A 10,963-nucleotide genomic window follows, 5' to 3' on the forward strand; every position below is an offset into this window, starting at 1 on the left:
TGTCAATTACATTACAGTTATAGTATTAAAGACCTTGATTGGAAGATTGGTTGATTTCCATTCATTAAATTATCCAAAACCCACAAAAAAATGAAGAGAATGGTGCTAAGAAATTCTAGCAAATTGGAAAACGAAATTCAAATTGTCCAAGAACAGAAAAGGCAACAAGTCCAATTTTTCACAAACCAGATATGACAAGATTCCTGACCTCCACAGCTATTGTTTGCTTTAAAATTTAATCATGACACAAACTCATATCCCTAGTTGGATATGCACAACCATTTCACCATAACTATCTATCCTCACTGTACACCCCTTCACTCATAGCATCTGATCATCCCTTGACCAAACCTCTAAACTAGGATACCAAAATAAATTGCATTGCACAACATGACAACTATACAACTTCGTCCCGCTCGCATAACAAAACCCGCTCAGAAAATAGTGTCGAGGTATGAGTACTCCCTCTGTCTGCCAAACTCAAGAAGGCTACCATATGTACGGTCCCACACTCCAATGAAGAGGGATTCTGTATCAGGACTAAATGACATACCGGATATCTCACCAAAGAAATCGATTTCCTGCTCCTTCTCATACCCACTATTGACATCAAATACATGGACGAAATCTGCAGGTTCTGCCATAGCCATGAATCTGCCATCTGATGTATAGCGGATTGAACGAATGGCTCCTAGGTTTCCCTTCAAGGCAGTGACTGATGCTGAAAGATTCCGGATATCCCAAATGCGGCAGGTTTTGTCCTGGTTCCCGGTAGCAAAGGTCAATCCTCCAGGGTGCCAAGCTGATGCAAATGAGTAGTCCAAGTGACCCTGAAAAGATGCAATTGCCTGCAAACAAAGATACAAGATTAAGAACCCAGCAGTCAGAGTACATCATTACTTAGCACCGAAGTCTCTGTGGTGCAAGGAAAGATTCGTATACCTTTCCAGTCCTGGAATCCACTAGCATACCCTCCGGGTCATCACCAACAATAGCAAGAAGCTTACCATCGGGACTTAGGGAAGTATGCTGCATGAAGAGTAAAGTCAAGTTAACATCATCACGAAATATTAAAGGACTGCACTTGCATTTGAAAATAACTTATGCAATTGTAGGCATAAATGACAATCTCAGGTTAGGCAACAAGATTTTGCACCCCAAAGTTGATAAAATTTTGAATTGGCCCCACCCCAATTAGCTACCTAGACAAGTACTCCAATAATACCCATCACAGTAGGGTTACTTTAATATACATATAGAGGCAGGTGACCAACTCACAAAAGCACACTTAAATAACTTTGTGTACGTGCAAGTGTGTAACGTCAATCTATAAACTGGTTGATATCAACACACATACGTGAATGTTCATGCACAATAAGATGGCCAGAGACTCACATTGACTGGCCATGTAAATCGAAAATGGTTAGACGGTTGAAATTTCTCCATATCAAAGTCTCTAACTCCATTGTCATTATTCGAAGCCACAAAATGCACTGCCCCACTGGAACAAGAAAGACACTTTCATGAATGTCCATCACCAGCAAAAGAAAAAAGAAGGGTACAAAAGAAAAGAAGGGATCATAGGTAGAGAGAGAAACAAAAAATCCACAAACATTGGTTAAGAGCAGATACCTGCTAGACGTATATATCTCAACTGCATTAGTGATGGCATTATCTTCATACGTAGTCCGAGTACAGTAGGAAACTCCAGGCCTATCCAGATTCTGCAACGAAACAGGAGGAAATGGATAGCTAATATTCTAGCAATAGCCATTAGTTTAGTGCGAGAAACTGAATAGTCAATTAAGAATTTATCACAAATACCACGAATGAAAAGCATAGTAAACAGACTATATCTGTTATATGCATATTTATGACTGACTGGCGAGTTGAAGGTATTTGTAAGTAAAAGTCCAGATAATTAATTGAACGAATTGAAAGAATCTACAAATAGCATGTCTTTTCCAGTTAAAACTTAAAACCAATAACAATATAACTGCCAGCAGAAACCACACCACCTGTCAGTCAAGCAAAATAGTTTACCCTCAGAAGATAAGGGAAGAATATGCTGGACAAAGCAAAAATAAATAAAACTGCAACTCCATTAAATAAATATATTGTAATGAATGCACACCTTGCAGATAAGTTCTCCCTGAAACCCTCCAGCAACTAGCAACTTATCTTTCACTGCTACCGTGCTGACCTGAGTCTGGGTAAATCCTTCCAACAAGCTCCCAGGGTGTTTCTGCATTAGGTAAGAACAATGAAATGAGTTCGAAATTGAAACACCTGCAGGACAATATTATACACACACACACACACGCATCCACTATAAGCAAAACTGAGAGTAGATGCTAAAGTGAAATACTACCTCACAAGGTGCTACATGTCCTGATACATTAAGAACTTCAGATTTGGTGCATGATAACGATGACCAATGCATGATAGAGAAATGAGACAGGAAGTAGACATCATGTTTTGATGTAGCCCATACCAAATTTCTCAGCTGCAAAAAAACATAAAAAATAAAAATCACATGTAAGCAATAGTAATCCAATTTCAACACTGCCAAGATAAGTCATGGTAGAAAAGAGAGAAGAAAAAAAGTCACACATGTTTAGGGACGATACTCAAACCACCCATTCAGGATTTAGGGCTACTCAAACTGAGCCAACTGCTCCCCTAACCCTAAACCCTCTGGTTTTCGAGCTATCCCACCAGACCAGTGAATTTACAAAAAATATTCAGCAATGAAGCAGAAAGTATTATGCATTACACATTATTCAGGCAAGCTCTTAAGGCCTCTACTTAAGACCGCAAAAAAGAACAATTAAATAATTTTCCAAATAACTAAAATAATATGGGAAGATATGCTCCCCAGAGAATCTTAGACAAGGAGGATTATTATTCGATGAGATACGGAAAATCGCTCAAGCATTGTACTCTGAGACACTTTGTTTACGCACTGATTACTTAAATACATCGTACAGATTCATAAAAAAAGGCATTTAAGCACTTAAAATGAATCGATAAAGCAAATATCCTCGGCAAACTATTTCAAATACCTGAAAATGTAAAATTGTAGATTTTGCAGATCTTGAATTTCGTCTGAACACATAGTACGGACCTCCTTTTTCAGTAGATTTGCAATCCTATTTGAAACCGGAAAAGGAAATAAATTGAATTGCAAAGCCGAACCAACCAAGAACAGATTAAATAAAGCAACAAAATAAAGAATCTACCTTTTCTGATCCCTCTCCAGATTTAGGAATGTTTTCGTAATTCTTGTATTGTTCTAGTCTAGTCTGCCTATATTTCTCTCTTGTTACGTGCAGCCGCTCCCAGGGAATCCCTTGGATATCTCTGCCCTTTCTAGCTTGAGCCGCAGTTGTGTCTTGCATTCTATTATTCTGCGAGGAGAGAGGTGATGTTCAGCAATTCATATAGATTAAATCTGATGTCAATAAAGTAAAACAAGCGAGAGTATCAGATCAATGCTAAATGGGTAGCTCATTTAAAAGATTCTACGGCAAATAGGTAAATTTTGATTTTTAGATAATATCACGCTTCTCATGTGCAAACTGGTTAACATTTCAGCAGAGCCACACACTTTAATTATTTATATATGGCTGGCAGTGACGTTTGAACACAATCATGCAATATGAACATCTCATCCAGAAGCTTCAGTAGGGAGGATGAAAACTTTAATATATAAATTTCATTTTTTAACATTAAGATAAGTTGAAAAAAAAGCAGCCACTAACAGTTCAATTTGCAAGTTAAAAAGCATGATCGAACCAAGTATTCATATTCGTCCATATCAGAATCTGAGCCACCAGCATCTCCTGCGTGGAACTCATCATCCATATCGTCATCTGCATCTTCCATCTCATATTCCTCTTCCATTTCTTCAGCTTCATTTCCTTGTTGATTGGACATGATCTACGTAGAAAGAACAATCAACGAAACTGCTCAATGGCTACATATAATTAGCATTTACTTAGTCACAAATATCAAGACACCTATAAGGATCGAGTTAAATGGTATGTTGCGTTTTATGATACATCATGAAGATCAAGTCAAAATTTGTAAAAAATGATAGGTTGCAATAAATGTTACTTAAGAAAAGAGTCGCTACACATTCCACCTTATCTTGTGCATAAGGTCACGTAGGAAAGAACGGATCAATATAAACAGGTTTTATAGAACCGTGCAGCTTCTGATATCATTTAGGAACATGACCTAGAACTAACAACATAATTCATACAGTATATCATTAGTGCAGTCGACGAATAATGTTTTTGAGGCATGAAAACAGACTGGAGGGTGTACGCTACATTCTCAGTACCCCTTTTAATACATTAATTATCATATTATATTAGGAGCATCAGTTCCCCGACTCTCATAGTAACAGCGAACAGCACGTAGAACAAAATGTAAGAGTAGAGATGATCTAAGCTTAACATTAACAGAAAATAAAGGTAACTCCAAGCATACATAAACTGAAACTAAAATTTGTTAATGACTAAACAAGCTACAAGAACAAAACTTGTGCACAAAAACAAAGGAAAGTAGGAAACAACACAGATGAGGATGCAGAACAATCGTTTCCGCAATATATTAATTGAACTCCACAATGAGTACAGTTTTAACACTGTAAAGGCAATAAATCAAATGAATTCCATAACGAGTAGTACAATTTTAAAACTGGAAAGGCCACATCGGTTGTGAAATAGTAATTGACAAGCAAAAAACGCAACAATTGTGATCCCATTAGCACCAATTACAAAAATTCCTTCACAAGTTGACGAGGCAGAGATGAAACACGATTGCACAGAATTCAAAACAATAAAAAAAACAGTGTTTATCAACTACGGACATTAAGGCAACATGGTAAACATAAACCCTAGAATTCCAAACATGGTAGCATAAAAGCAACAGCGCAAAAGTAAAAATTCACACCACGGTAGACGCATTAAGCATGGTCGTTAGTTCTTCAGAAATCTAAACAAGTGTCGAGATTTTGACCTCCCAGGGAATAGAGAAGTCGTGTAGAATCAGGAAGGTCTTGGAATGAATTCCGATTGAGAGATGATGTTTGATTAGAAAACAAATTCGATAAAATCAGATTGTAAATTGGCGAAATTTGTGAGATAGGTCTAGAAGGAGAGAGAAAGGGGGTGATGATATATATCTGCAATCTTTATCCACTGGTTTTAAGCGAGTTTCCAATCTAACAAGGAAATGAAAGCGACGCTTGATTTTATGCATTGATTTATTGTTAGAGCTCGACCTTGGAAGGGTGTTTTTTTTCCCTTCTTTTTAAGGTATCTTTGTTTGTATAATAACGACAATAATTTGATTAATAATAGTAATATTAACATTAGCTATAAGAAAAGGACACACAAATGGCAGGCTAATATTAATAAAATCAAAATAATAATATTAACTCGTAAAATTACATAAATTATATTTTGTCCCTGGATTTTGACTTTTTTTATAAAGATTATCATAAAAGTAGAAAGTTGATATATTTGTATTTGAAAATTGGAGTAAAATTTAGAAGAAATTTTTTTGAAATGTTCTTAGAAATTAGAAGGAAAAAAATGTTGAAATTTTCTTAAAAGGAACTTAATCGTCCCTTAAATTACTATTCGCGGGCGCCACTGTACTTTTTTACTCCATCCCTTAACTAAGGGACGAAACCTGCAACCCTCCGTCCCTTAAACCGTCCCTTAAATTACTATTCATTCTATTTCATTTTATTTTTATTTCCAACCAAATTCAATTACTTCATTAAAAATAAAATAAAATTACAACATAAAAAAATACAACTTAAAATTCAAAAAAAAAGACATAATTAAAATCCTAAAAAAATAAAATGACATAATTTAAAATATAATTTTATAGAAAATAAAAAAAACTACTCCGCCAGCAAATCATCCCCCGGAGGAGGCGGTTGAGGTGCACCGAAGCCTTGAGGAGGCGGAATGCCAAGTTGTGCCGCCATAAACGTAACTCCGTAAGCCAGGCTTGGTATTGGTTGGGCGTAAAGCGGGAAGTGTCCGCCATTTTGGCGGTCATGTACATGGACATAAGGGAGTTCGAGGGTCCCCCGAGCCCGAGCCCGAGCCCAAACCCGCCTGGCTTGATTCTGCTCGGCCCCTCCTCCCTCTAGCCGCATTCACCGCATTTCTCCCTTACGGCCGACGGCGTCCAAGGGAGGACCCCCCGGCATCGTCTGTCGGGGTCTCCTCCTCCTGCGAGGCAAACTCTCGTGGCCCGCTGCCCGAACCGTCCTCACCAGACGAGTATTGGCCACTCGTCGTGTGCTTCGTACGCTTCGAGGTCGAGCCCGAGCTGGACCGCACACCGCCGACCCACCTTTCGTCGTCCCTGACGACCTCCCAAACATCGGCATATTTGAATTGTTTGCCAGTGTCTTCATAGTAGACCCGCAAATCCGACCTCAGAATGTCGGCTCCCGTGGCTCCGCTTTGGTACCGAGTCGCTTCATGCTTGTAGATGGCGCAGAATCGTTTGACCTCTCTGTCGACTCGGTCAAAGTGAGCGCGGAGCATCTTATATGTGCGACGGCGGGTCTTTTTCAGCTTAATCTCATGGTAGGCCTCAGTGACCTTTTCCCAGAAGCACTTCTATGGTTGTTGATTTCCGACGATGGGATCGTACGAGACGCTGATCCAGACATTGTACACCGCCAGCGTTTCTTTGGGGCCGTACAAATGTCGGCCTAGATCCTCTTCCTCCTTCTCCTCGTCCGCCTCCACCTCCACCCTGGAACTTCCCCTGCCTCAGCCTCCTCCCCCGCCTCAGCCTTCTTCCGGAGTGGGTTGAACCGGATAAATCCTCCTGAATCTGGGAGAGTCCCTGCGAATACCGCGGGGCGGAGGGACGAGTGTATGCATCCACATCAAAATTGGGTGGTTGGTACCCCCTCGGCGTCGATGAACCCTGGGTGCCCGACGTCGACGAACCGGAACCACCCAATGTGTTGTACATGTTCCCCCAGTCACCGAACGCGTTGAGATCCCACAAGCCGGAGCCTCCACCGCCGGAGTTTCCGTCGACGGACATTTTGTGATGAGATGTTAGATGAAAATTGGAAAAGAAATGAAGATGATTTGAAAAGAATAGATGTGTAGTTGTGTGTGAAATGAGGATGAATTAGGAGTATTTATAGAGTTAAAAAAAGGAAAAAACGGCTCTATTAACGGTAATATTACCGTTTAACATTTTTTTTATTTAATCCGATTTAAAAAAAAGAATTATTGCGTCAGCGTGACGAAGCCCACTCGCAGGACGGCAAGTGGGTGTCACGCCTGGCCTGGGAGCGCGCCACGCCGCCTCGGCGCGTGGCGAGCCGTCTCGCTTTCCATCGCGGCGGAACGGGACGTGTGATGAGCTGGGGACGGGCAGGGGACAAGACGGGGCGCCGCAACGAGTCACGCCGCTGTCTCGTCCCAGCGTGACGGAACACGGGCCACCCGCATGACGCGTTGCGGGTGGCCTAATTTCACTTGTAATTAGCATGATTATATGCAATCATTGCTATTTAATCAACTTACTTTTGCAAATCAAATTGAATAGGAGTATATGATATAAAATCAAAATTAGTGAAATACAAAAATATTAGTATAAATATACCTCCTTTTTAACACTAGGAGTAATTTGAATATCACAATAGTTATAACAAAAGAATATAGAGTTGCCGTGCAAACCCTCAAACAAATAGAAGCGAAAGTACGAGGAGGAAGGCCGTCACCGGCAGCAACTTGTATTCGATCTGAACTCCACTGTTAACATTAGCTTTCTCTTGTGCAGATCCCGGAGCTGGTGCGTCGCACTCGAGGCCAAGCTTGCCCTCACGGCACTCACTGGCAAATAGGCCCGGTGGATACTTCCCGGAGAGGTTGATATAGCTGAACATGGTTGAAGCACAGTCATTGGACAAGTCATTCAACTCGGCCGCAAATGGACAGGCAAACTCCTTCAAAGCAGGGCAGCACAAGCTTGGTGGGTATTCAGGCCCCTTGCATTTGCTGGTGATGATAGTGTAGTTCTGAAACTCGAAGTTCACAGGGCATGCTGCCACAACAGATTGATTAACCATCAGCTCAAAATCAATAGTTACGCAAAATTATTCGATACAATATCAAGGAAAACACCCTTCTTGTGAAACAGAGTAGATGTGCATATTCCATATCACTTTACTAAGTTACTTACATAGATCGACGTTGGGATTATGTTGATCACAGCGCACACATAGCACAAACTGTGCACGCACACAACACACACTGCACGTGCACGTGCACACAACAAACACAAACACAACATTGCACATGTAACACGTACCAGAGTTTTAATTTTGATTGATTTCTTTGACATACCATATAAAGAAGTTGAAATTGGAACACAATTTATATCAATTACTTGATGTTTGCCAAACAAACATCAAAATGATACCAAGTGACCTATAAAGCAATTTAGCATCATTTCAATGAAGTGGCATTTGGATAAAACCCCTTTCTCCCCTAACCTTGACATTATCCAACAGATAAAAGAAGATCAAAGAAACTCAGCTCAAGTTTATTTTAGTACTCACTTCAAAATAACCCAGCTAGAGAACGAGGAAAACATTGACAACATCCAAACCTATCCTAGTTTAAATTTCCATGTGTTATTTCTAACGGGGACAAAACGTTAGCCACTCAAACTACACGAATGAGAACCAAACTCTGCTTGTTTCTAACTTTTCAACCTAATTTTTGTTTCTCTATCTTCAACCATTTACAACAAACTCAAACCCATTTCTCAGTATATGTCTCACTAAAAAGTAGTTTTCCTCCAACCATTGAGACCAAATTCAAATTTTACATCATTTTTTAGTATATGTCTCACAAAATTTTGTGGTTTGGTGTATGGTTGGAAAAGTTTTCTACACCAAAAATGAGTTTTGGTGTATGATTGGAGATGGTTACAAAACACAAACTAAACCTCTCAAATTTCATATTGCTACTTATGCTTGATTTCCAGCCATTTATTTCACCAGATCACATTCTCAAGGTTGTTTCCCAGATTCTGGTTTCTATTTGAAGGACCAAACACTCCATGCCACTCACATTTTCCTCTCTCATCAAATTTGGCGCAAATAAATCGCCAATTCGGTGAATTAGGGCAAGAAATAACTTCCTTCACCCCAATTTTATTCTTTGAAGAATTATTCACAATTTCTATAACCTATTCGTGCTGGAAAGTGAAAGCATATTTACTTATTAAGAAACAAGCTAAAACGTGGAAATTTTCAAAGGCAGCAGCAAATGAAGTATTGATTGCAATCTGAATTTTTCCATAATTCGATTTAAATAACCAACAGATTCGTCATAAAAAAACAAAATCCAAAAAAAAAAAGGAAAAATTAAGGATAAGAGAGAGAAAAATAAAACCTACATATCTTAGCTTGAAGGAGCCTTCTCTCACTCAAAACTGAAGATCCAAATACAGCGTCTGCGTCGGTTAAAACAAAATAAGATCAACAATCAGGAAGGTACACCATTTCAGCCAAAAATTAAACAGAGAATTCGAAAAACAAACCTGAAATGAAAGTGGAAGCGCAGAGAGAGGTAGAGAGCGAGAGACAGACAAGCAGAACGAAACAGAGCTTTGTGAGAGTTGAATTCAGCATGGTTGTGGTATAGATGACTCCGTTTGGTTTGCCGATCCAATTAAATCAATTTGAGTAACCTGAAACTGTCGCAAAAAAAAGTGTTTGAGGTCGAAACGGTGGTTCCGTTGCAGATCCGTTTCTCTCTCTAGATTTCCGGTAAATGCAATAAATGCGCTAAGAGATATTAACTGATCAAGATCAACGGATTTAGCTTTTTGGGTTTGGATAGTTAACTGATGAAGAGAGATGGACAATTTATTTAAATTATTTAAATGGTAATGGTTGGAATAAATGAAAGACAGCCCACTGCCAGATAATAACGCGATATCATTTTCCTGCGTTTCCGTGTCTACACCAACTATATGTTTTAGTACTATAAGAAATTAGGATTTTGAGCAGCTATTCAAATTTCAGTTTGGATTTTTGCTCGATCTTATCTGATCCAAAATTTTTACGAAATCTGTATGCCGGAAATCCACTTCACGGTTACCTCCACGACAAACATGATCTAGTGACTCTACTCTAGTCATAAAACGTTGCGAGAGTAAGCGAATGTCTGTCATCATATGTCGAAGAGTACCCTAGCCATGCTTCAATTGTTGCATCCGGTGGTCCAAGCCAATCTAAATGTGTGGCATGCTCCGTAAATAGCAATAAGCATTGACTTGGAACTAAGAGCTCCACGTCAAAGCTAAATGTAGCTGTAAAAGAACCATTGAGTATGTTGTTTGATCACGTGCCCCGATGCAATGGTGAATGAACGAACCATCAATGTTGAGCTTGACTCTCGAAAATGAGTTTTTAAACAGTTGTATTTAAGTTGTAAATCATTACATGTAAATATTAATGTCGTTAATTAATGATTCTATCGTTGCAAATCTGGCTGTTTTAAATTTTAAATAGTTGAATTCATTTCATTAATTGTAACTTATCGGCTGATTAGTTTAATTGGGGCTTCAATAAATTATATCATGTCCTAAGTTAAATGTTTTAGCTGAAATCAACGAATGAGATCATATTTTAATTCTAAATGGATAAAATTAACTAGATTTACTCAATCAGACACAGAATTTATTTATTTATTTGTAATGAACCGCGAATATGTTTCAACTAGATTTTTTTTGTAAATGGTAATCAGACGATTAATCTTTGTTATATTACGTGCAAATTTCTTAATTTCTTACTCGTGGAATGATCTAATATGAAAAATTGTGTCATGTTTTCATAGACGGAGAAACTACTACTACTACTACTACTATATTAGACCTACCTAAGAAT

General features: G+C 38.9%; 2 protein-coding genes across 3 annotated transcripts; both read right to left on the reverse strand.

The window, feature by feature from the left end:
• Window positions 1-123: 123 nt before the first annotated feature.
• LOC121755566 (uncharacterized WD repeat-containing protein C2A9.03-like) lies at window positions 124-5,259 on the reverse strand. Of its 2 annotated transcripts, none has more exons than XM_042150881.1 (10): window positions 4,963-5,259; window positions 3,799-3,942; window positions 3,243-3,410; window positions 3,066-3,152; window positions 2,372-2,506; window positions 2,135-2,245; window positions 1,633-1,724; window positions 1,396-1,501; window positions 943-1,029; window positions 124-848 (listed from the first exon to the last, which is right to left on the reverse strand). In XM_042150881.1, the coding sequence occupies exons 1-10, from the start codon at window positions 4,981-4,983 to the stop codon at window positions 435-437; spliced, it is 1,365 nt and encodes a 454-aa protein (XP_042006815.1). In that variant the 5' UTR covers window positions 4,984-5,259; the 3' UTR covers window positions 124-434. The 2 variants fall into 2 exon arrangements, with proteins under 2 accessions (XP_042006815.1, XP_042006816.1); XM_042150882.1 differs by having other exon boundaries at window positions 5,029-5,258.
• A 2,341-nt stretch (window positions 5,260-7,600) lies between these two features.
• LOC121756393 (GPI-anchored protein LLG1-like) lies at window positions 7,601-9,958 on the reverse strand. The gene is made up of 3 exons (XM_042151941.1): window positions 9,613-9,958; window positions 9,469-9,525; window positions 7,601-8,106 (listed from the first exon to the last, which is right to left on the reverse strand). Exons 1-3 carry the CDS (start codon window positions 9,701-9,703, stop codon window positions 7,742-7,744), a joined length of 513 nt encoding a protein of 170 aa, XP_042007875.1. The 5' UTR covers window positions 9,704-9,958; the 3' UTR covers window positions 7,601-7,741.
• Between the last annotated feature and the right edge of the window lie 1,005 nt (window positions 9,959-10,963).

This window comes from Salvia splendens, chromosome 11 (genome assembly GCF_004379255.2).
Source record: "Salvia splendens isolate huo1 chromosome 11, SspV2, whole genome shotgun sequence".
Lineage (NCBI taxonomy): Eukaryota > Viridiplantae > Streptophyta > Magnoliopsida > Lamiales > Lamiaceae > Salvia > Salvia splendens.

Coding starts and splice junctions, on each gene's coding strand:
- LOC121756393 (XM_042151941.1), bottom strand. CDS start 9,703: ATGCTGAATTCAACTCTCACAAAGCTCTGTTTCGTTCTGCTTGTCTGT. Junction 9,526..9,612: donor CGCTTCCACTTTCATTTCAG/GTTTGTTTTTCG, acceptor TAACCGACGCAG/ACGCTGTATTTGGATCTTCA. Junction 8,107..9,468: donor GCTCCTTCAAGCTAAGATAT/GTAGGTTTTATT, acceptor CTGTTGTGGCAG/CATGCCCTGTGAACTTCGAG.
- LOC121755566 (XM_042150881.1), bottom strand. CDS start 4,983: ATGCTTAATGCGTCTACCGTG. Junction 2,507..3,065: donor CTACAATTTTACATTTTCAG/GTATTTGAAATA, acceptor GTTTTTTTGCAG/CTGAGAAATTTGGTATGGGC. Junction 1,725..2,134: donor AGGGAGAACTTATCTGCAAG/GTGTGCATTCAT, acceptor GTTTCGTTGCAG/AATCTGGATAGGCCTGGAGT.